The sequence below is a fragment of the Crotalus tigris genome, unplaced genomic scaffold, assembly GCF_016545835.1.
Source record: "Crotalus tigris isolate CLP2741 ecotype Arizona unplaced genomic scaffold, ASM1654583v1 scf7180000017624.2573661763:2888555, whole genome shotgun sequence".
Lineage (NCBI taxonomy): Eukaryota > Metazoa > Chordata > Lepidosauria > Squamata > Viperidae > Crotalus > Crotalus tigris.
This window is the reverse complement of record NW_024096519.1, coordinates 2,633,939-2,660,876: the sequence shown is the minus strand read 5'-3', so window position 1 is coordinate 2,660,876 and position 26,938 is coordinate 2,633,939. Positions and strand designations below refer to the sequence as shown.

The following is a 26,938-nucleotide window of genomic DNA, read 5'->3' as shown; positions in this document are numbered from 1 at the left end:
TAATATAATAGGGAAAAATAACTATTGTAACAGATTTTCTTTCAGTGCTAAAGCATCCATTATATCCCATAGAACTGTCAACCGCTTAGATTAGAATTCTACATAGAAATAAATATAAGTAAATCCCCTGGAAGTTGACAAAACTTACAAACACATAAGAAATCATTAACTTTTTAATCTATTCATTTACTTCTATCCACCCAAGCATAAAGTTTATACTGTATTGCTATTTTTATTTCAGGAGTAATATGTGTAGGATATTTTACAAAGTCTTGTTCTGACATCTGTAAAGATATTACAGAGTTTTAGAAGGACATCTATTAAAATACGGAGATATTCTGGGTTGTTGTTGCTCACCTACTTGTAACAGGATATATATTTTACTGAAGAATTACATTTCATGTATTCTGGTTTATTTCTCCAATTATTTTTTTAATTTTAATTTTGCAAGGAACTGAAACTCCCATCACACTGAGCTAAGTCAGTAATATATTGTATTTTATTTTAGCCATAGATTGTTACCAGATCAATGACGTAATTAAAAAAGTTAAATATTCTCTAGATTTAAAAAAAATACTATGATATACAAAATTTCTTTACAATAATCTGTGCCAAAAAGAGAGCTGCAATCTTAATAAGATAATTAAACACATTTTTATTTGTTTTTTTTTTTTAGTACAAGTAGGGGAACAAAGAATTATAACACATTTACAAAGAATTTTAACCATTCAAATTTCCTAATAGTTTTATATATTTCAACGAGCACTTCCTTGTTAAATATATAAACCAGACCTGTAGAAGGGAAGAGAGCAGATTGATAGCTTAAAAGTAATTGTGGCCCACAAATGAATAGCTGGCTCGTCAATCAGCTACTTGGTAACTAGAGCGCAGCAGCAGATCTAGTGAAGGCTGGAGGTGTTGGGAGTCCTTGCGAGGGTATCTTTCAGGGTGGAAGTAGCGGCAGAAATCTAGGCTGCTGTGCCAGATCCTTTATTGTGGCAGCAACATTTGGTGGCAGTGGATTATTTTTCAAAAATGTCCAGGACCATGCAAAGCTTCTTAGTGGCCCACGTGCAATAAATAGCCACATGTTGTATAGGCCTATCCTAAACACTTTTACTTCTACCTAAAGGCTTTTAAGACTAAAAGCTTAGGTCTCCCTCCCTTTTCTTTTTAGGACTGCAATATAACTGAAATAAAATTGCTTAATCACTGCTTTGACTTTTGTTCCACAATTACTTGCCTGAGTTTCTAGAGACACGAAAATGTAATCAGATTTACTTTTAAGATTTATACAGACATGCAAAAATGTATTTAATTTTCATAAAGGTAATAGCACCGAGAAATTAAAACTTCAGAAATAATCCATACATAAAATTTTCATGGTGATACAACTAATAAAAATTAAGGCATAGGAAACATTCAGCTTTATAAAATAACTTTTCAAGGAAGGAATTAAACTGTTCCACATTTTTATAACATAGGGTGTGCGTTACATGTAAACATCATGATGATCATTATTATGATGATGACTATGATGACAATGACAATGATACAAAACTAAAAGTGCATTGTTCCAAAATAGCTGATTTTCAGTTCTTTATTAAGAAAAGGATAACTGTCTTATTAGATGGTGACCAGCTAGTTGCATTTTCTTTTTTTATCGCTTTCCAATTTTAAATTTTCTATGTTTATATCAGACTGGCTTTATTTTACCCATTCTGAAAATGCTACCATTAATGTATTTTGGAATCAACTTTGCTCCACCATCCCAGGTGCTGGGGTTTGTTTCAGTTCCTTTTCAAATTCACTGCACTGTCCAACAGGTGTGAGCATGGGAGGATTCCTTCAGCTGCATCTCATTTCCACTTTCTGACTATTTTATCTCAATAGTTGAATCAAAGTGGCTTCTGGGTTTCCTGGAAGCCCTCTGCTTCAAAGAGACAAATAGCAATTTGTTTATTTCAAAGGAAATAGAGGCCAGTCGGTGATGACAGATTTATTACTTATGTGAACATCTCTCTCACAAACCCAGTCATGCTGGATCGGCTAGATTCTAAGCATAAATTCATAATAAAATATGAGGTTTGCATTACTAAAATTCAATTATTCTCATTCAGAATTTTATAGCAATGTAATACTCTGAATGCTAAAAATCAGCCTTTAAGGTTATCCTTTTATAATTGTGTCTATTTTACATATCTCTGAATATTATATTAAGCTATCATGTTTTATCTAAAAACTGACAACAAGCAACTCTCTGATCATTTTAGGAATTAAAATGCTTAAGGTAATTTGAAAATTCACAGACACAAGGAGAGTGCTTAGTCTATTAAAATGTATCAATAATTACTATTGCTTGATTTTGATTTTGTTGATTTTGTCCAATAAGATACTGATGTTGCTGCCCCTGAGCACTTACCCACCCATCCACATAAAACAATGAGGTCCCACCTTTAAGCCTCATGACATCTTAGGAGAAAAACCTTTTTGCATTCTTAGAACTTGCCATACTCTCATGTAGTTGTAAAGAAGGATGTTACAAGGAGCAATCTAGTAATCGTGATATAAAAATTCATAGATAAATCAAACACTGTGACTGATCAGACTTAGACTACAAAAAAAGGCGAGGAGACTCAGATGTTCTTAAACATAAAATAAAAGTATGTTATAATAAGACAGCACAAGTCCCTTTTAGTGAAGAAAATCTGAGTTTTATAGAACTTGTGCAGCCTGCCAGTAAGCAAAAAACATAATGACTATTCTAATAGCTGTATCACTGGAAAAAGGGAAAGGAATCATAGCAGCATCAGCAAGTTTGGCTAACTGCTGATTTTCCATTATATATATGAAAGATTTGATTGCAGCAGGCAATGAAATCCAATCAGGAAATAATCTTTGATCCAGATTAATTTTGATTTAAAATCCGATGTCTCAGCCAAACATCTGTAAAACTGGTCACTTGGAAAATATATGTTACTTTCATCAAGGTTAAAAAAAATAGTTTTGCCTCATATCTATAGACAGAATTAATTGAATAATATCAGTATCTTACACAGATAGAAATCCATACTAGATTTAACATTGAAATATATTTCTCCCTGATTTTTTCTTGTTCTTCAATTCATCGTTAACTCCTAGTGACTGCCTGTCTCTGCAGTTTTCTTGGTGATGTTTCCAGAAATGGTTTGCCATTGCCTTCTTCCTGGGGCTGAGAAAGAATGATCTACCCAAGGTTACTTAGATGACTTTGTGCTGAAGGCAGACCTAGAACTCATGTTTTCTTGGCCTGGGTCCAGTGCTTCAAGTAGTAAAGCGCTTTAAGCACTAAAGTGACTCCCTCCCTGGTCTTAAAAAGGTCCAAGATTTGCTTGGTACTTTTAATAACTACATCAAATTGACCCTTTTCTCTGACTGCTAGATATAACATAAACATATTTTACTAGTGCAGATTTATTTAGAGATGACTCTTCAAGATCACATTTGTGATTCATAAAGACTGATCAAGTAACAATAAGAATGAACAATCTAAAGCACAGGTCAGCAACCTGCAGCTCTGGACCCGCATGTGGCTCTTTGAGCCTTTCCCTGCGGCTCCTAGCCTCCTCTGCCATTTGCAGAGAGAGACAGAGACAGAGAGAGGCACTTGCCTTCCTTTTTCTCCCTCCCCCCCCTCTCTCTGTGTGCGTGTATGTATGTGTAAAAAAGAGAGTGGACTCACGATGTTCTCCAAGGAGCTGAAAAGCTTCTTGGGCAAAGCTCCTCCCTTTGCTGTGTCTTTGCAGGAAGCAGGAAGCAGGAAGGGCAGAAGAGACCTAGCTAGCCCAGCTATGCTGACTCAGGAATTCTGGGAGTTGAAGTCCATGGGTCATAAAAGAGCAGAGGTTGCCTACCCCTGAGCTTGTTGGAGAACAGCTTGAAGCCAGCTTGCCAGGTAAGCAGAAGATTGGAGAGAGGCAGAGGGAGGGGGGAAAGAGAAAAGGAGGGAGGGAGAGAAAGGGAGAGGAAAGAGAGACCCTTTTGACATCTAAAATGAAGCTAACACTGCATATATCCATATATATGTGTGTGTGTGTGTGTGTGTGTGTGTGTTTTCTGAGGTTTTCGTGGGTGTTTGTATATAGGTCTTTGGTTGTTCGGGTTTTCTCCCGCGTAAAATTGGAAGTGTCTTGGCGACGTTTTGACAAAGTCCCATTCGCCATCTTCAGGCTGGTGTTTTCAGCTTCGTGCTTCGAGGAGCAATGTGTGGTCTTAGCTGTTTCTTCCTTTTAACTGCCAGTGGGGGTATGAACTGATTGGGTGGGAGCTTGGCTGTGTTCTGATTGGGTGGAGGTGTGTTCTGATTGGTTAGGGGCTTGGCTGTGCTCTGATTGGTTGGGGGGTTGGCTGTGCTCTGATTGGCTGGGGGAGTGTTCTGTTTGGTTGTGCTCAGGTTAGTCTGAGTTGCAGGGGGATTTAAGATGGTGGGCTGCCTTGCTATTTTTTGGCTTCACGTTTGTGGTCATGCCTCATCTTCATGGAGGGTGTCAGTTTGCTTCATGTATGGATTGGAGGGGTTTAAAGTGGCTAATGATGCAGCTGTGGTCTGGCTTCTGATTTGTGGTCGTGCTTCATCATCGGTGTGGCTTTGGGTTTGCTTTTTGCGTGGATGTGTGGTGGTGACATCCTGTGTGGTTTTTCTGAGTGTGGGTCTGGTGTCATTTTTTGTGTTAGGGAGCCGTTTGTCAATAAGGGCGGGTTTCCAAATGGCTGGTAGGCGGGAGGTATCATCTTGCTTGTTCATGCTGTGTGGGCGTTTTTCTATCTCGATGGCTTCTCTTATTATTCTGTTATTAAAATGTTCAGTTTTGGCGATAGTTCTGGTATTTTTAAAGTCAATTTCATGTCCTGTGGCTTTAAGGTGTTGGACCAGGTAAGATGTTGGTTCCTCTTTTTTGACTGAGTTCTTATGTTCTTCAATGTGTGCATTGAAGAACATAAGATGGTCCAACACCTTAAAGCCTTTGCTGCTCGAAGCACGAAGACCAAAGACCTACATACAGACACCCACGAAAACCTCAGAAAACATATATATATATATATATATATATATATGTTTTCTGAGGTTTTCGCGGGTATTTGTATGTAGGTCTTTGGTTGTTCGGGTTTTCTCCCACGTAAAATTGGAAGTGTCTTGACGACGTTTCGACGAAGTCCCATTCGTCATCTTCAGGCTGGTGCTTTCAGCTTCGTGCCTCAAGCAGCAATGTGTGGTCTTAGCTGTTTCTTCCTTTTAACTGCCAGTGGGGGTATGAACTGATTCATACATATATATATATGTTTTACATATATATATATATATATATATATATATATATATATATATATATATATGTAAAAAAGGATATATGCAGTGTTAGCTTTATTTTAGATATCAAAAGGGTTTTGTGGCTCCCAGTGTTTTGTTTTCAATGGGAAACGGGTCCAAGTGGCTCTTTGAGTGTTTTGGGTTGCCTACCCCTGATCTAGAGCATGGCTGTCAAACTCACCGCATCACATGACATGTCGCGATGTAGCATGACTTTTTTTGCATTGCTGGAAGTGGGGCGGGCGCTGCCTCCACATAATGCAACTGGCCCATGGGCCAACAGTTTAATACACCTGATCTAAAGGTCTTTGCAACTCTTCCCTTTCAAGTTGGAACATGCTAGTTTGTTTTTTTTTAAAGCAAAAAAAACCTTTGCTGGTAATAAGACTATTTTCAAAACACTTATTAAACCTTACTTTATTAAGACAAGTCAAATAACAGAAAAAATGTGCAAGTGCCAGACATAGCAAAAGATTTCGTCTTCTGTCAGATACAAACAACCAAATCCACTTAAGAAGAGTTCAGTTAGCTGTTTATTGCTTAAATCTATACATAGGAATCTTCTCAGACTAGCAATTTGCAGCTAAATAAGCCTAGATAATGTTTATCCTCTTATGTCCATGTAGGGTTTCCAGACTAATTCTCCATTCTTTAACTAAGGATGTGATCTTGAATTTCATTTGAATTTTGTTACAGCATCTTTTATGATTTAGCTAGCTTTTGCTTTTCTATTTGGAAACTAAATTTGTAAAGTAGATGCTCAATTCAATAAACAATTATAGTCATTTACTCTAAATTCAAAAATGAAATTTAAAATCTTAGCAACCCTGCACTGTCATGACTGTAGACAACTATAATAGCAGCTAGAAGATATCAAATGTGCTGAATTAGATTAGTGGGCCAGGCTGAAAGTATCTGACATGAATATTGAATCTAAATGGTATTGTTTCAGCTTGCCTGATTTCTTAAAGATCAAGCCAAAAAAAAAAAAAATGGCCAAAGCTGCTGCTTGTAATTCTGGCAGAGATCTTTTCCATTCATTAGAATATAAATATTTAAGTAATTACTTAAATTCCATTGCTCCTTGATTTTATTTATATAATTATAACTTCTCAATTATTTAATATAAAGAAATCAATAGAAACAATATCTCAAAAAACAATAGTTCAGTGGCATGGTCTTTCAGATATTGCTAAACATTTATCCTTTCCCGCTAATATCCAAAGGAAAATTTAATACATATTTAGGCACAGTATTTCAGAGGTGCACAGACTGATATAAACAGGCCATATCTGTCTCACTTGGCAAACGATGGAATAAGAAAATAGAAGTTTGGACAGACTGAAAATCAACATGTAACTGGGAGGCCACTGGAAGTTTGCTAAAGAACAGCAACAAATAAGAAACTGCAATCTGTGGAGCTAGGTGTTTGAGAAATGCATGTGTTCTTCAAAAAAGGAAACGCATAAAGCAACTAATATAATTGCTTAAAAATAAAATTAAAATGGTGGATAAAATTGTAATTAATAGTAATTAGTAAATATGTATGGTTTGAATAGAGTAATATTTAAGGTTTTTTTTTTCTTTACTTGGTACTTCTCATACGGACAAGATTCCTGCAGACCTTAAACATCTGTGAAAATCCTTTTATTGTCTTTGGATAATATCATTATTTACTATTCTAGGATGATACTCATAAGATTGTTATTTTATTTCACAAAAGTGCCATGAAATTTGGCTTTTTATAACTAAGATTAATTTAGCATTCATAAAAATTAAACGATTTATACATGGCTAGAGGCAGGTTTACTTAGACAAAAAGCTGTAAAAATATCTCCAAAAAAATTGTGCACATGCAACTCAATCATGACACCTATTTTTCCCTTCATTTCATTCCTAAAACAGAAATCTTTGGAACTGAGTTTATATCTTTGTCAAATTGAATGGGGGATTTCTGAAATGGGAGCAGGCCCAAGATGCCTTTGGGATAAGTAATAGACCAGCCAACGTTTAATTTATATGCTTATTTCAGCTATACTTAAATACCACAGAAGCCTCCATTGCTTAAATCCTATTGACTTGGAGTTTACAGTCCAACACATTCTAAGGGACACATGAAAGTAAGCCACTTCAAACAAGGCTTAAAAAAAGAGAGAGAGGATTTTATGGAGCAGAACAAAGGAAACTGCTATATTAATTTCCACCTTGTTCTTCAGAAATTAAACAGGTTTACTTATAGTTTGCTTTCTTAAATGCCTCTGTAACCAATCTTGCAGGAATTCCATAGCTAACTTATACTTGGAAAGGAAACCTTCAGACTTGTGGAGTTGGGAAAGTGACTAAAGTTGAAAACAACAGTAGAAGAAGCTATTAACAAATTGTTTCTGTATTGTTCTCAAGAAAGCTGCAGACACATGTTTTATTGTTGTTCAGTCATCTTTTTAATGGAATAAATGCAAATAAATCAAGAGGAAGTAATAAGAATTATGGGTAAAAAACAAAAGAATTTCATGGGATAGAGGTCTGAAGAAAAGAATCAGGAATATACTTTGATCCTGACAACATTCTTAACAGTATAGTGAAACATGGAAGTAAAAGGTTTTTAATTCCCTTTTTTTAAAAAAAATGATTTTTTCTCATCTTGTTTTAAAAGTAATAAAAAAGCTCTTCTGCTGCTATTGTAAATACTTATAATTAATACTTTCTAAATAATAAAACAGCATTTTCAGCAGTTATTAATTTGAAGCCACTTTTTATGTTTACATTGGAATGATGGACAGTTGCCGGAAATGCCTTTTTTAATCTTCCTCCTTCTTTCTGAGAAGATTTTTATAATGTTGATAAAAACAATGACATATAAAGCATATGAAAATTAATCTTTAGTGGATGTTATTTAATTAACAGAATTAAATCAGCAACATGAATGCAGGATAGCTATCAATCCTATTATTTTAAATATATTATTTTTATTCAAGAATAGATTAAGAAGCTGCATAGTCCCAATTTGGATAGGGAAGGGAGAAAGAGAATCACAATAGGCAGATTCTAGAATCTCTCAGGCTATATCTAGTAGGTTAAACTTATAGCATTAATGTGTCAAGATTCTGTCCATTAGTTGCAAGCAAATAAAGGATCAAACTTGATTGGATCTCAGTGGTCTTGTCTCTGATCTTGCATCTGACATATAGCCACACAAGTACATATTAAGATATAGTAGAGTAACAGTTGAAATGAGAACCAGGGATTCCAGGCTACAGATGGTAGTTAACTGCTTGGCTTCAAGACCATACCATATCCATTATTTCAGGAAGACAGGAGCAGAAGTCCTACATTTAAGCTTGAGGACTAAAAGGGCCATTTACATCTGACTGGTAGTATTAACCACCTGTTGTATGTGTGAGTGAGTGTGGGTGTACAGCATATGGCTCATTTTTGGTCTAGAACTAAATTTCTAATCTAGTCAAACTGTGATCTTCCTACCAAGTCTTACAAGCTGTTAAGTTAAATTGCCAAGTGTTGGAAGATCAGTAATTTGCTGCCAAATCATGATTGGAAAAGGTTGTCAACATGACTTTCTCCTATGTGCTAAAGAAAAGCAAAGATTTTAGGTTACTGCATTGGCTTTTGGAAAACAGAATCGTTCATACTTTTCATTCTACACAGGTTATGTAATTAAAACTTATTGTTGAGCTTAATGCATAATTATTTGTCTAAAAGGAAAACAAGCTGAGTCTTGAATTGGTTTATATTCTATCAAATTGAATTTTGTGGCACATGTTTTTAGAGTTCCAACACAAAATAGAGTTTTTCATTTAAAACCTATGTCAACAAAAGGAGTGAGGAGAAATGACTTGTAGAATAAGTTCCAAGTTATCTGCTTAATAAATGTTTACTTCCCCCATGGTCAAAGCTATGTTCTTCTGTATTCCATACAAATAATAAAAGAGGTAAATACACTATTTACAATAAAATAACTTTGAAATCAACTCTAATCAGTGGTGGGATTCAGCCAGTTCATACCACTTCAGCAGAACCAGTAGCTAATTTTTTGTTGCCCAGGCCCAGAATGGATTTCCAGAAGTGGCATTCACAGAGAACTGGTTGTTCACATATTTGAATCCCACCACTGGCTCCAATAAAACAATTTTCAAGAAAGTTTACATTGCCTTCTAAAAAGCAAATAGATACGAGGAAAGTAAAATCATTTGTAGGACGGCAGTTGTAAATTCTGAATGCCACTGAACAGAATGAAATTCAGGAAAAAGTTGATAATCAATTCTGACAAGATCAGAAGATCCAAATGTTTTGGTAGATTCCTGCATTCAGCAATGGCATGAATTTAGTGGCCTAAACAGCCTTTTTCAACTCTTTCCTTTTTGGATGCTCTTCCTAAAAAATTACAAACGATGATTATGTGATCAGTGCAACCATTATAAATACATGCTAGTTGCCAAGGACCAAATTTTGATCTTTTAATTGTGAGGATGCTACAATGTTTGTTAAGTAGAAGAACTGTCATAAGTCACTTTTTGGCACTACTATAACTTTGAATAATTGCTAAATGAATAATTGTAAGTCAAATATAATGATGCACTATTAAATGTTTCAGAATTGTTTCTGCTGGCTCTATTACTGCTACCATGCTGCACAGCTAACCACAAAGCAACTTTGCTATCCACTGGATCAGAAAATTCCAGAAAATTTAACAGCCAGATCCAGCATATCATTTCAGATAAAACAACCTATTTCTAAAAGAGTCATGTTAGTGTATCACTAAAACATATAATATTTCAGGTCCATTAGTACGGCATTTTGGATTACAAAAATTTAAATACGGATTATGAAGATTTTGATTATTGAATCAAAATAATTGAATCATTAGTTGTGTTTCCTAGTTTCTAACATTTAAATAAAGTGAAGAGTGGAACATAAACAGAACAAGAAGAAAGTAATGGCAAACCACTTCCAAAATTTTGCCAAGAAGACTGCAGAGAATTCCCCAAGCAGTCACCAGAAATAATACTTTTGAGGTAAAAAGAGAAGACAAGACAAGACAAGACAAGACACTGTAAATATGTCTTGCTTAGAATATGAAAACACATATATTACTAGTCTTTTAAAAGAATCTATTCCTGTTTCAATCCCAACTATGTAATTTAAAAACTACACTTGGCCTTGATGTTTTTAACCTTAAGAATTTTCTCTTTAACCAGGTCTTTTGAAATATATTTATAATAAATGTTACCTTTTCCCACTGGGATTTAACAATTACAATAAAAAGCTACCACCTGTTTTTTACTGCCTTATATTTTCTATGAGTGGGAGAAGCTGATTATAAACTGAAATAATAAATGCTAAAACACACCTACTCCAACCCATAATAATTGAGATACATGTCAGTGATTCTTTAAAATGAAACTTTCCATTTTAAAGTTAAATTATTGGGATCAAGCTAATCTTCTTTTTCAATAAGTACAATTACATTAAATAATTAACATTTGTTTTCTTTTTCATTAAGCTTAAAATTAGCTGCCTGCAGAAGGGATCCACTTTTATCTGGTCTAATTTTTTAAAATAAATTTGAAATCATCTTTATTTTAAATTGATTAATATAAAATTAAAATTTTCCCCAAACCATCTACACTCTACTACATTATTGTCATAGTAGTTATGATTCCTAAATACTCTACTCTACTCTACTCTACTCTACTCTACTCTACTCTACTCTACTCTACTCTACTCTACTCTATTCTATTCTATTCTATTCTATTCTATTCTATTCTATTCTATTCTATTCTATTCTCTCTGTCCTCCCTCCCTTCTCCCCCAACAGGATCTAACTTTGATAAGACAACTCCCAGTATCACATGGAAAACTGCATTTTAATTTGGAGGGAGTTCAGAAACAGCTTATATTTGGTATTGATGTCTACCATAGACAAATGGAATAAAAAAAGTATTAGGGCTTGTACTGCCAATATTAACCAGGAACCAAATGCCCAACTTAAATGACCAAAAGATTTCCTATGGAAATTTTTCCCTGTTTTTATAGAGGACCATTTCCCATGTCCTACAAAAGTTCAAAAGCAATTCACCATGCAGCATGGAGAGTTGCTTTTTAAGAACTAGGAAGCCCAAGTCCCAATAGGCATCAAGCATGTTGATAATGAAACCCAGTATTGTTAACAAATTAACTCTCTCCAGAAGAAAATTACAAAGAATTCTATTTGCTTGTTTACACTTAGCAGCATGCTGAAAGGTTTAAGAACTTTGATGAATCAGTTATAGTGCTCCTTTTGAAAAGATATACAGATCATTTTTCTTACTGAAATGTTTTGGAGTGTAATTAGAAGTTACTAAAAGCAATGAATTCATATTGTTAACACCCATTTATCAAATCATTTTCTCCGACATGTATATCTTCGAATGTACATGTTATTTTCAAAGACATTTCTTGGAAACTACACTAAATATTTATAAAACAATCCATCAGACATTACTTCTGGACAATCTCTATCCATTGGGGTAACATAGGACTATTATATTAGGACTACTTCAGTATAGAAAACTGTACATCAATTGTACTCACACACAATTACAAAATTATAAGCCCTTTATCTAAAAGGTTAAAACACGTACATTCTGTCTTGACCTTTAAATATTGGATAACAACATATATTACACTAGAAGTCAGAATTTTAGAAAAGCTTCATTTTTTTAATTTTTGAAAAAATTAAAACATATATCTAAAAATGTATATGTTCTTTTTAATTTTGTGATCTATGGAGAGATCATTAAATATTTCAATGTGTAATCCAAAATAAATGCTAAAATCTTTTTACCTTTCAGTCATCATTTTGTTAAACTGATGTAATTGTCCCCTGAACTTAATTGGTCTTGTAGCCTTTAATTTAATTTGGATCAGAGCTTTTTAAGCCTGTGTAGCCTTTTAAATACAAACTGTAACATCACATGAAAGGAAGATGATAATATATTATCAGCCAAAAAAATAATGAAGATAGACATACGCTACATAATATTTTGGAATTCCAATAACAGCGCAGATGGTGGAAGAATAAAGAGGAGAAATTATCTATCATCTCTCTATCACTCTCTTTCACACACACACACACACACACACACACACACACACACACACACAGAGAGAGACAGACACATCTATCATCATCTAATTTCCTATTTTTTAACCATATATCTCATTTCAGAGTTATCAGTTTCACTAAATGTAAATTTATTTGTGATTTTATTTTTAAGATTTTATTATAAATATTATAAATATTACACAATATTTTCTGAAATAAAAAAGTGAAATTGTAGGCAATATGAGTCATTTAATATGAACAATTTTATTTTATTTATTTTGCTTATGTTGCGTTATATTAGAGGAGGTGGGTATATTTTGTCAGAATAAATTTTTGGAAACAAAATACAAGCAATTGTCTATTACTTTTGATTACTATATTTCCTACTATGAAATATACCATATTCTGCTTTACTGGGTTCCTGTTATATTCTTTTATATGCAGGGAAATCCTTACTGTCAATGGAACATCAGTATAAGACAGAATAAAAATTATATTTGTTCAGCTTTCTGAGACTTTCTTTTCTGTGCAGAGGTATAATTGGAAGTCCTCGGCTTCTATAGTAACAACCTTGGATGCAGTGGTGGGATTCAAATATGTGAACAACCAGTTCTCTGTGTGGATGCTGCTTCCAGAAGTCCATTCTGGACCTGGGCAACAAAAAATTAGCTGCCGGTTCTGCCGAAGTGGTGCGAACCGGCTGAATCCACCACTGCTTGGATGTTCACTTTCAGTATCAGTCATCAGCCTAGAGGTATAGTCACAGAACAGAATTTCTCACAAGAATAAACAGCAGCAGAAATAGTTCAAGGTATCCTCAGACTGCAACTATCAGATTTGAGTTACCAAAATCTCGAGCAGATAAAAGAAAAGAGAATTGGCTGTTTCTCTTTGGTACTATCTCCTGGTATTTAGTCTCCACCCTTAGTGCAGGTAGTCCTCAACTTACCACAATTGAGCCCAAAATTTATGTTGCTAAGTAATAAATTTGTTAAGTGAGCTTTGCCCCATTTTATAACTTTTCTTGCAACATTTGTTAAATGAATCACTGCAGTTGTTAAGTTAGTAACACAGTTGTTAAGTGAATCTGGCTTCCCCATTGACTTTGCTTATCAGAAGGTCGCAAAAGGGGATTGCATGACTCTGGGATACTGCAGTCGTCACGAACCAATTATCAAGCATCTGAATGTAAATCACATTCACTATGGGGATGCTGCAAAAATCATAAGTGTGAAAGTTTTTTTTCACATTTTCATTTTTTTCAGTGCTGCTGTAACTTCAAACGGTCACTAAAACAAACTGTTGTAAGTCAAGGGCTAACTATATATTCTGAGGCTATCTGCCATTACTTACTTGCTCCAGCCACAAACCATAATGCCACCCTGCACAATTGTCTAGATTTCGGTATGGGACCATGTACAGTATGTATGTAAACATAAGAAATGATCAGGTACAAATAAGGTAAACATACAGCTCCATAAAAATATTCAGATATGTAAATAAATATAATCCATTTATCATAATATATGCAGAAACATTTGGCATATGAAAATATATGGATTTTATTATCTTAAAGTTGATATTAGCAATCCATAGTTACACTTATATTGAAAATACTGTTCAAAAGTATAGTGAGTGTATTTTATACTGTATAAGAAAGATTAAAGATAGATATATATTATTAATGCTAAAGTGGTTGATATTATAATCTTATATTGGAAAGTTATTCATACTGAATTTTTTATTTGTAAAACATAACATAAAACAATAATTAAGACTAATTCCCAATCAAAGTTTTATAGAATTGTGTTCTAATGTTTAATTTAATATATCACACAGCAATCTACTGTAATTAACTTTTAATTATCTATGTATCTAAGCTTTAATAAAAGTTAAAGGAGATTAATATTTCTGCTTACTATTTATAAAGATTTCCTTTTAATTATTACATAGCACTTTTCTTACAGTGCATTAAATAACATTATTACCCTTACAAGTCAACCAACCGTTATGTCTCTGGAATATAATAATTACTTTTATTTAATTCATAGATAATTATAATTCAAATAAATCCCAATTGATGTCTCTTTCAAATCTTTAGCCTGCCACTTGTCAATTACCAGACAACAATTATGCTAAAAAAATTTAAAAATGTTATAATTTCAGTTTTCTTGATCTAATTAACATGGAAAATAGTTGAAACAATTCTAAATTGATCAAATATGGACAATTCAAAAGGCCATTTTTTTTAAGGAAATAGAATTTTCGGTAAAAGATTCGGCTTTCTTCTTATTTTTATTCATAGGTAGAAATCCTTCAGATTTCTGTATCAGCTTTATACATCCTATTGCATGTGTGTGAAGATGTTTGTGCATGTATACAAATCTATTTCTTACCTTTAGCAGTGTTATAATGAAACATCCTTCATCCAGGACTGCCTGAAGATTTCTTACCCATTTAAACATTTTTATAGAAAAGTATACTTTGTAACATAGTTTTTTAAATGCAATTCAAATCAGCTTTTCAGTTTCTCTTCCTGAACTACAAGACAGAGTACAACAAATTTCAAAATAAGTAGGACTCAAAATATTTTGCATTAAACTGTCAAGGAAATACATTTCTATATAACAGTCCTAAGAATTCAAATGTAACTATGGATAGTTTTGTACTTTTAAATTTCAAAGTAGATCATGACTTTTACTTGATCAAAACTTGGAATTACTTTCTAAATATATATATTGTACTATATGTGCACACATGCGTGCATGGACACATACATATACACATAGATACACACACACACACAAAAGCAAATTTAAACATGCATTTAATAGTATAAATATAATTCAAAAGTATCCAACTAAGCATGAGAAAACAAATATAATGAAATTAGTGTGCCAAGATGCTAAATTAAGTTATATGAAATAATTATACTTAGAGCAGGAACATACAAACATTCATAATTGTACACATACACTTTCATTTGATTATTTTGATGTACATAGGAATCCATTTTTACAGTTTCATTTGAAAAGTAGAATAGTTTGCATATTTGCGCAATCTGTCTAACCGAAGTAAAACTACAGACTTCTCAGCAGATTTTATCTCAATACTACCAGTGTTCCAGAAATACTTTAGGTGGGCAGTCCTAAAAAGAAACGGAATTTACTCCTTGACTGGCATGAATATAGACCTATCCTTTTTCTTAGGTAGGATTTTGACAAGAAAGAAAAGATATAGGTGACTGAGGGATAAACTTAAATATTAGATGTCCCCAAACTGCATTCTTTAGAAAGACTGTGATTCTGCAACCCTTCAAGGGTCCTAACACCAAGGTGTCCTAATCTGTGTTCTTAACACTTGTGACCTATCTCTATCATGAGACATCGAACAGCAACTATAGCGTTTTAATTAGTCTAGTGGTAGGCCAGTGGCTAAGCCCTTGCATGCTACAACTGGGGTCTTGTCACTACCATGCGAGGTATCAAGCGGTCATGCACGGAACGCTTCCAGAACAAATCCAATACCCGATCTCAGTTGTTTCAGAGCTGCCCGATCGCCCATCCCGGGTTTTATTTTATTTTATTTCTCTGTCTCTGTCTCTGTCTCTGTCTCTCTCTCTCTCTCTCTCTCTCTCTCTCTCTCTCTCTCTCTCTCTCTCTCTCTCTCTCTCACACACACACACACACACACACACACACACACAAAACACACGAGACACACACACACACACACACACACACACAGAGAGAGAGAGAGAGAGAGAGAGAGAGAGAGAGAGAGAGAGAGAGAGAGAGAGAGAGAGAGAATTACTTTCCCGGATAGAAGACACGCAAGGGAGGTGGCTTTACCTGAGCTGTCGCTTTTCCGCTTGCCCATTCTTTTCTCCGTCTCCACCGGGGACAGCGCTTGCCTTCCGTAATCTCCCGGAGCGCACGCTGCTCCTGTCGGGGTGCCGGTCCCCAAACTTGATGAATTCGAGCACAGTCCGGGGGGACTACTGGCTAGATCCGGGGGTCCAGCCGAATCGGGCTGAAGGCACAGACTGTGTCTGGATGAGGCGGATTGAGGCGGTGGAGGCGGTGGCGGGGAAGCCATCTGCGGGATGTGCCAGTTTGCCTGTAAAGACTGCTGCTGCTGCTGCTGTTGCTGGTGATGGTGGTGGTGATGGTGGTGGTGGTGGTGGCCCCTATGGTGCTGGCTGCTGAACATGCCCTCCTCGTTGGGGTATCCCGCTATGATGCAAGAGGAGGAGGACGCGGAGAGCTCCGGGAAGGACATGTGATCTGAGCGGCCGTGCAGGGCAAGCGCAGACTGTGAGAATGGGTGCAAGCCCTGGCCAGGGGGATGGTGGGGACTGCGCAGGCAGCCGAAAAGCGTGTGATCCATGGCATGCGGCAGGGCTCCGAGCGGCCACCCCGCTGCCAGCGAACGCCCGCCGGAGGACAAGGAGCGACTCTGTCCTCCCCTCTCCTCCCAGCCACCTCTAAGGCCGGTGGCTGCGCGCCGCGTCGCTCGGGTGTAATCCAGATCTCCAGCTCTTGGCTACCAATCCCGGCCGTGGCTTCGCTCGGATGTTTCAAGAAGCGGCCGTTCGGGGCTCGCAGGCGGCGGAACAGAGGTGGTCCGCGCTAATGGTCGGAGGGGGAAGCGCCTCGCCGAAGTTATAAATACAGGAGTGTGTAACGTGAGCCGGGGGCTGGCTTAACGGCGCGGCGCTGACCACATACGAACGCCAGCCCAACAGCCACCCCAACAGCGACCTGCAGCTGCCTTCACCCCCGACCCCAGTTCAGCCTCGCTCTTGCTTGCCAGGCATCGGATAGGTCCCAAGAAGCAGGCAGTTCCAAGACCTTAATAAGCTCTGGGCGAGAAACCTTTAGGGGGTCCAGCCTGCCCTCACCCGTGGCCCTTCCAGCGCCGAGCTCCGCCCAACACGCCCCTCATAAGGCGCGGGGCATGAAGGCTCAGACCTTGCTCTTTATGTGGCGCAGAACGAGCGTGCAGGTAAGAGAAGTACACCTGTCACATCTGGAGCTTCCTCGTCGTTCTTTGTGGCCTCGTTTGGGCTAGTGGTGGATATACTGGAAATAAGGATGTTCCAGAAAGTGCAATCAGGAAGGTCTGGAAGGGCAACATTTAGCTATTAATTTCTTTAAGAGGTTTTGTGATAAATACTGGGTAAAGTATTCTTTCTGGTCAGAATGAAGGAGAGGATTTGGGTTATTCCAGATGTGAGCAAGGAATGGTGTCTGTTTTTGCTCATATTTCTTGGTGTAACCCAGGCCTTCTTACTATATCTTCTAGAGATCACTTTCTTGTCATTTCTCATTCATCCACCTGCAATTGTTCTTTAAGTAGTGCAATGATACGAAAGAGGGGCTTTGTAATCCAGGTTCTCATTTTGTCATCCAGAAAAAAAGAAGAATGAGTAAGTGAATGGACCAAGTGACCCTGCAAACTGCCTGCTATTCTTTGCCGAGCTTTCGATGCTCTGGAGAGTGAATTGATGTGGGCTAGCTGCTCCTATATATGGCTTGATGTCTTTCTACTTTCCACTTTCTGTCACTTAAAAAGTATCATATATTGTGGGAGTATTCTAACAGTCCCAGCTCTATAGCATCAGCAGGACAAGTATTATTGTCTCTCAGAATTTGCTGAACATTCAAAATCTATATTCTTTGGGAATATCCAAATCAGAAATACCCACTATTCAGTGCATTTTTTGCCTTGCCAAGGCTTTTATGATCCAGTTGCTCACAAACATTTCCCTATCTATACATCACAATTCCTGCAAGGTCAGGTCATTACATTCATATTGATTGTGGACATTTCCTCACAAGGAAAGTAATAATGCTGAGAATGAAGTAAAATCACAATTCATTTCCAACCAATATTCAAGCCAATGTTGAAGTCAAATTAACAGCACCCATTTGTTTCAACCTGTTTATTCACAGAGGAAAAGTTTGGACAACTGCAACTTTCAATCATCAATGACTACATTTAAAACGCAACACAGAAATGTATTAATGTGACCAACCATGGTTTTAAGCATAGTTTATTATGCTAAACAGATCCCAGGTGTGTGGCTTTGTTAGAAGCTTGCCATTTGATCAGCACATTGTATGTGACAAACTTTTTCTGAATTTGATGATTTTGAAAACAATACTGAAATTTACCTTTTGAGATTCTACTTTATGGGATAAAAATGAAGACGCTTTTAAAATTCCATTGATTGGTTTAAAGTTCTGAATAACAGCTTCATTTCCTAGTTTCCACTGTTGGGAATTCTAATATGTCACATTAGCTAATGTATTTCCTATGATGTTTAGATTTAGCAGCTGTATTTCATGGTACACCTGGAACAGAAGCAGAGGTTTCTCACAGAATATATCCTATGACAATTATGATTAAGTCTTCATTAGCAAATAAATATTTCCTTGTGTCATCTTCTCAATAGAGCCTTTTCTTGGTCACATTCCATGGAATTATGCAAGCATTGTAGAGAAAGCATCATTAGATGTGGCAATGAAGCTTAGTAAAACTGCATAGGATTGGGCTGTTATCTAGAACTGTGTGAAAAGGCTTGATATTACAAAATAATTAAGGAATTTTTTGTCACAGTTTACAATATAGGAATAATAATACCTGGGTTTATATTAATATTGATTGCCAAGCCAATCTTCAGGTGTTCTCATTATTCTGTCCAAATAGTAATTCTCAGAATGTGCCACAAATATGGAATTATTTTAAATTTGTTTTAATGTCAGATAGGAACACTCACTTTCCTTCAAAAAGTCATAATATATAGATTTCAAAGGAATTCATTATAAAAATTGCCACTTCCTATAAATGATTAGATTAGGAAAAAGGTAACATGTTTCTACTGAATTTAATTCTTTGGATACAAATGCAATGAATGAACCAATAATTTTATAATTTATAATTCATTCTTATGAAGTGTCACTTTACACTAGAATATATATGATTTGGCTAATTTTTTGTGGTAAAGAAAAATAATACAGAACATTTTCCCAATAGGGCTTATCCAACCTGATTAAAGTGTACAAATGCTTTAATTGGGTTGGATAAAACCTCATTATTTGATTGATTGGTTTATATCCTCTTTTTCCTCAATATTCCTGGCTCCATTCCTTTCTCCCTTTAAAAAAAACAACTCTATAAGATATTTGGGCTGAGTGAGAGAAGTTATGCAGCAAGCATCTGAATTTGACAAGCTCTGGTCTATTAATCTAATAGAGACATGAAGTCTGTATGGTGAAGACATAGACAACTGGTGGATAATGAGTGGAATGGTTTACAGGCAATTCAATTTTTATTATAGTCTCCATGCAGATTATTTTATGGATTCTGTGGATAAATTTGGGGCATCTGGTTTTGTACCAGGTACAGAATGGCACAAAAATTATGATATAGATAAATTATCTTCCTATGAAATCATTTCTAGACTTGCCAAGTTCTGTTAATAGATTCTTGTAGGCCAGTGCTTCTCAACTTTGGCAACTACTGGTAAAATAGGTGTGAAGTTCAACTACCAGCAAGTAGTTGGGGAATTCTAAGAGTTGATGTTCACACCTTTTCAAATTGCCAAGATTGAGAAATTCTGGTAAAAACTAAACAATTGTTAAGGTCTGGATCCACACATATTGTCTCTGGAAATATCTGATAATCTCCTAAAAGCACACAGACACTTTTCAAAACATATGATTCTTATTGAGCACAATTTGTGGAGTTCTGTTTAGACCGGCGATTTGGGGAATCATGTTCTACATTTGGCACTGCTTTTTTCTACAAATTTGGGCAACGTATCGTTAAGGAGAAAGGAAGTTTAGCTTTAAACCTTTGTCATGCTGGACCTCATTTCGAAGGACAAGCCGTCCTCACTAGAAAAAGCTCACATGGATAGGGAAAAATTAAGCAAATGAAATGCAAATGCAAAACGGGGGGCAAGAGAGAGGCTGGGTCCAGAAAGGTATACCTTCGAGGCAAAGACCCAGACCTTCGGATATGCGGGGCGCTAATGGGAAGCGCTGGAGCTGAAATGCATCAGCGGCGCGAGAACCGTTTCCCGCCAGTTCAGTTTGGTTCATTTTCAGCAGATCCGGGAGCGTCTCAGAGGCAGGAGGATTGGACTCCTCCCGTTTTGTCACGCCTAACAAAAATAGAAATCTCAGGCCCGCCGGGATTACTGCAAATCCCCTGAAAATGCCCATATAACAAACAGCTCTTGACAAATCGGGTGGAACCGATGCTGCCGCTCCTGCAATTGCCCTGGAAGACTTCCATGGCGGCATCAAGGTTGAATTTTACAGCGACCCAGCTCAAGAGACTCGAAATCAAAACCAATTGTCTAGTCTCTCTCTCTCTCTCTCTCTCTCTCTCTCTCTCTCTCTCTCTCTCTCTCTCTCTCTCTCTCTCTTTCTCTCTCTCTCTCTCTCTCTCTCTCGTTCATTTATCCACAAAACACTCGTCGCAAGAACACGTGCCTGACTGAAAAACTTCGCTTGTCCCCTGAAAAGGAAAAAGAAAAAAAACCCAAGCGCAAGACACGCTAAGAGCCTTTATTGCCGTCCTTTCAAAATAATGTTTCCGCCTTCGCTTTATGCGACACCTTCCCATTTAGCGAAAAGTTTATTTTGTCTCCCTTGGTGGCCTCGTCTGCATTGTCTCAGGTGTCTGGAAAAAATTCGAGGGCGCTTCGCGAGAGGCAAGGGCGGTAGAACGAGCAGTATTAGGTCACACTAGTTCAACAAAGTAACTGTTAGTAAAAGAAAGGATCTTTAAAGACATCAGGGTTATTTTTCCTCCCTTCGCGCACCTCCAAAACTCTTGATTTGATTCTTTGTTGTTCCAGCTATTTAGTCCCAATCCATGAGATTTCCAGTGCTTTGCATGAAAACACGCACCCTAGTCATTTTCATCTAACCATTGGCGGGGCCGGCGGGGGCCGTTATGAGAATTGCAAGAGGCAGTGGCTTAAACGGAAATTGAATCTGATTTTGTGGGAAATTAGTTTTGCAGACTTTCTTTCAAAAAAAAATAAAAAAATAGAAAAGTTCAACAGATGCTCTTCAGGTCACCCGGCTCCACGGCGATCTTCTGGGGCTGGTAAAACTTTTCTCCACTTTTTGACCCTATTTCTTATGATGTTTATAATCGTCTGAAATTATTGTTTGTGATGATGCTTTCTAGTATTTCTTTCTGGAAAAAAAATAGTGATGGCTATAGCGACTGAGAAATCCAGAGTTGCAGTCCCCTTCTTTTTCCAAAGGAATATAACAACTCTGCTTGAATTTTCTATGCCTTATACTTTCAGTTGGAAGTTCCAATATATGTGGTTGAAATGAAATGCAGCCTCCTCTATTGCTGATCTTTCTGAGGAATACCTTCCTTCCTTCCTTCCTTCCTTCCTTCCTTCCTTCCTTCCTTCCTTCCTTCCTTCCTTCCTTCCTTCCTTCCTTCCTCAATATTTATTAATATGTAGCCACTTTAAAGATGCCTCTATTGTACAGTTGTGGTATGTTAGTAAAGCTGTTATTTGGCTGCAAATGCACAAACAATTAAACTTCCATCAAAAATGAGACTTACTTTTGAACGGATATAAGTAAAGGTACACTGGCAATTTGAGACCCTCCCTGTTGCCATTTGGTAAAATAGAAAAGTTTAATATAATTACTTTAATTTTCATTAAGATGGTTTGGAGAAATAACTGGGAATCTCAAAGGCAAATATCACCCTGGTGTTTCAGGTGAACTATAAACAGTGTTGCCTTTAATCTCTGATAGGTGGAATAAGCCCATGATTTGGGCTAAATTCTCTTCCCTTATTTTCCATGGTTAATGTTCCTTGAAATATCTTCCCAATCTGTTGCAGTCAATCACTCATTGTTGATGTGGGACAAGGAGCTTTGAAAGGGGGGGGGTTAGAAAAGGCAACAAAGTTGACCACTCGGTTTGAGCCATAAAATGCTTCAAGCCACTAAGTGAAGAGGCTACTTAAAATAGTTAATGTTCCAGTTCAAAGACAAATGAAATCTGGCACTTTAGTACTACAGATGGAAAGGATGCTATTATAGTTAAAAGGAATTATGCATAAGAAAAAGAGAAAAAATAGGAATGAACTAACCTTTTAATACTTGTGCATGCATAATGGATAGTGAGGGATACATAAAAGGAAAAGAAAATAATGAAAAAAACACTATTTAAATGTGTTGCATGCATCTTGTTTTGGTCTTTCATAGATGTATCAGTCACAAGGAGTGCCCTGGATTTTAAGGAATCCCTTATTTATTTTAATTAGATGGGATTATTTAGTACTGTGAATGCATAAAGTTGTACAACTGCAAAAGGTTATTCCCAATATATTTTTGTTAAAGAAAATAATATATAAAATAATTTTCTTATATATGTAAAATGTGTAATAAAAATAGATCATATTGTCTTTTAGGCTGTTTGTCCAATTATATAGTTGAATTACTAGATTTATAAAGTATTGATGTATTCACATTTTAGAATATTGTTAAATGTCAATTACAGCAAAATACCACATACTGTATGTTTTTGGAACAAATATTTATTTATTTATACATTTTTGATGATATTTATGAAATAATAGACAAAACAAGTGAGTTAGTCCAAGTATCTATTTATAAATCTGCAAACTATTTAACAAATAATTTTTCATACAGTATTGTATTTTTCAAACATGGAATGTTATATGTTGTAATGTATATATGTGTGTGTGTTATATTTTATACAGTGATCTTTATTGGTTTAAAATTGCAAAGATAAAATACTAAATCAAAATAATATGAACAAGAAAAAAATAGAAAATGCAAAACGGGAAAAAGGGGAACTGGGTGGGAAAAGGGGGAATATATAAAAGGGAAAAATAAACAGAAAATATAGAAATAAATAATTACCTCCTTCATCAAGATGAATATAAACCTTTTCAATAGCTTAACACATTCTCTAATATTTCAACCACAATTCTGTTCATCCCATATATCAACTTTTATTTATTGGCAAATAATAAAATCTCATCTTTCAATGTTAACCAGCAGATATCCATTAAAGGCTATGAGAAATACACACACACATAGAAACATATATACATATATATATATACACAGAGAGATGCACATATGCACACATATATACACATTTTAAATAAATAAATAAATTTTGTAATTATTTCCTGTAATGACACAACATTTTGTCATCTTCAAAACTCTTTTTCCCATGTTCATTAAGAGCTACTAGAAACTGGTATGATGTCCGTGAAATTCCACGTAAGTCTTCCAAACCAGAGAATAATCAAAATTTATTTCATCCACAAATACATGCCTTTAAAAGAAATTGACTGAAGTAATACTGTATTTACTTACTTATTTACTTTCTTGCTTGCTTACTTGATTTACACAGCTGCCCATTTCACATATGGGGATTTGAAAGCTTACAATAAAATAGATAAAATCAAATAAAATACATAATACAATGTACAAAATGATAACACATTGAATGATTATATATATCATCCTTCATTATTTTAGCTTCTTAAATGTCAATATGTTTAGAATAAATGACATTTTATTCATTGTTCAAATGGAACGTCAATCAAAATTGCACTATTTTTTATTGTACCTTTGTATTAAATCTCTTCCATTCTATATTATTTTTAATACATAAATTAAGATATTCAGACATTGCCAAATTCCAGATAATCACACATTCCTGTCAAGAGTTGCACACTAGCTTTGCTAATAATCAGTGGACTTTTAAAGAGATTCACTTGATGGGTTCCTTTAAAAAAAAAAAACTTCATCTACAATTGAAAAGGATTCTACAAAAATAACAGATAAAATCATAATTTACTTTCTCTTTGAACATACTATTCATACAGTTTGTTAATTGTATAAATTATCCACTTAATTTTGTATAGTGACTTTATTCAAAGTTCTTTGAATCCAATGTTGTGGGTACTTCATCAAGGTTTTTAAGAAGAGATTGGACAATCACTTGTCTGAAATGATATAGGGACTCCTGCTTGAGCAGGGGGCTGGACCTCCAACGTTTCTTCTAGATCTGTTCTGATTATTATTATCCTGACAGATTTATTAAAGGGTATGATTTATAAAGACTTTTAGAACATACATTGTTAAAAAAATAAGCATTATAAATAAAAATTTATGAAATATAATAAGATGCATGTGCAAACTTATTTTACTGTTTGCTTTGTTAGGACCAACACTTTTGATGGCTCTATAATCTCATCCATAGAATTTGATTTGGGTAAGTATAGAGAAATGAGTCTTCTAATGTTCGCTAGTTCCATCTGCACTTCCAGCTCTAGCTGCTTATAATATTCAAAAGTTATTCTTAAAAATGGAATGACTGTAATGCATTATAAACAGTAGAAATTAAAAGAGAAAAAGCCCATCCAGAATCAGCAAAAGCAATACCCTTATATATGTGTATTGCAAACTACCCAGAAGAAAAACATCTCTTAATACCAAGAAGAAATTTATAATATGAATTTGAATTCTTTTACTTTGTAAAATGTGTTCTTGCTGTGAATGCATTTGTTTTATTGTTCATTTGGTACAATAAAGTCACCTTATGAGAAATATGTCCTGCATTTACATTTATAAACACCGCAGGTCATTTTTTTCTTCTGGTAATTAATAAATTAGCTATTTAATAGTAAATATGCTACATATCTCTGTATTTTCTTATACTGAAATAATCTTCATTGGACTCAACAGAACTTTTTCTGAGTATGCACATATAGGATTGCAGTTTCATTTTGTTAATCCATGTATCTCAGGAATTTATGTAACTGCATCTTAGAGTAAAAAATGAAAATTATAATTTGAAGAGCATAACTGATTGTTTAATGCAATGTATTTTTTAAAAATGTTATTTAAAAGTTCCATTTAACTCACTGAAGTTTTAATTCATTAATTGATGTTCAGGTAATATCATTTTAAGGTGAAAAAAAGAGAATTCATATTGTAAACTTTGTTCCCAAATAAGCACAATCGGGATCTTTCAGATATTTGTATTCCTGTTTAATTATTTTTCTTATTATATTATAAACAATGTTTTCTAGAAGGTGTACCATTCATCATGTTCAGCATTTTGTCTACAGATAAATTAATAATTTTGATATGTCTTTTTCATACAGCTGCCCTGAAATATCTACAGATGTTTCAATGCACTCATAAAGTTTGAAGAGTGCTAACTACCATAATCTAGGTAGCCCTAGATAAGCAAAGGCAGGGTATAACATTACCACCAAACTATTCTGCTTACCAAATCTCAGTATAGGCATGTGATCATACTGTATGGAAAAAAAAACCTCAGCATTTGGAGGCTACTGTTTTGTAAGTGCCTGTTTTTTGGCATTGTTTTTTTGAAAATTTGGAAGAATGAAATATAATTATACTTTTTACTACTCTGAAATATTTACAAATAACATCCATCCTATTAATGACTTGCATAGTACCCTTTGTTTCAACAATATTTGAATAATTATTTTGTATAAGACTTAGTTTTTTCCTTCATGTAATAGATATAACCCTTTTACAAATCAAGTACTGAAAAATGAACAGAATTGGAATAATATCCCTCTCTCTTGTTCATCAGAAGATCTGTGAGGACTTGAATATTTCACCATATTGGAAACGTGACTATCTCTATTCATTGATGGGTATTTTTCATTCTTTTTATGGAATGCTCGGCTTCAACTATAAGGGTTGTTTCAGAAGGTATGTAACACTGTTCAGAGTTGGTTCACTAAAGCAACATATGTATTCTTTAAATAGGTAAGATATTTTGTTTAAAAATTTACTATGCATGGTAATTTATATAGGAAAAATTACAATCATAATTTATATCTTCTGATCACAATAGAATAGAATTTATCATTGGAAAATGAACATTACAAGTATGATTTTTCATGTATAAAATATATGAATATTTGTGATTACTAATAGCATATTTTTCTTAATATGTAATCTGCAATGTGATTGACCTATAGACTTCTTAATATTGATAATATTGGTTGTCAAATAATTTTTAGTTTTGAATGAAAATATATCTTTAAAAATATATAAAGTATTTTTTTCTTTAAAAGGATTTGTACTTTATATCCTCACACAACTCTACCTTTACACAATATTCTATAATATTTAATAAATTTTGTTCTATCTGTTTAAATCAGGTCAGGAAAACTTTTAGCTTTTTTTTAAAAAAAAAGATAATAATGGAAGTGTATTTCTGTATATTTTTGCGGGGGCATGTTTGCCGAGGGCATTGGAAAATTTGTGGGGTAAGGTGTTAATCCTAAAAATATTATACATACCCTTTTTATTGTTTTTATTGTTGAAAACTACTTGGTAGATGTGTCTCTGATTCTTGGTTTGTTGATGAAATGCAGTGATATAACTTCTACTACTATGGAAGTTA

At 35.1% G+C, this 26,938-nt stretch overlaps 1 protein-coding gene and 1 long non-coding RNA gene across 4 annotated transcripts in view; one reads left to right on the top strand and one right to left on the bottom strand.

The window, feature by feature from the left end:
• Nucleotides 1-17,413, bottom strand: part of MEOX2 (mesenchyme homeobox 2) — a 58,217-nt gene extending 40,804 nt beyond the window's left edge. The window contains exon 1 of one of the 3 annotated variants that reach the window (XM_039332869.1): nt 16,301-17,413. In XM_039332869.1, coding sequence (XP_039188803.1) covers nt 16,301-16,838 — 538 coding nt within the window. In that variant the 5' untranslated portion in view covers nt 16,839-17,413. The remainder of the gene's footprint in view (nt 1-16,300) is intronic. The other 2 variants (XM_039332877.1, XM_039332862.1) reach the window with 2 other exon arrangements.
• On the top strand, nt 17,328-26,488 carry LOC120303404. Its single transcript, XR_005555452.1, has 3 exons — nt 17,328-17,456; nt 24,711-24,760; nt 26,117-26,488. It is a non-coding gene; the product is annotated as an uncharacterized LOC120303404 (long non-coding RNA).
• The last annotated feature ends 450 nt before the right edge of the window (nt 26,489-26,938 follow it).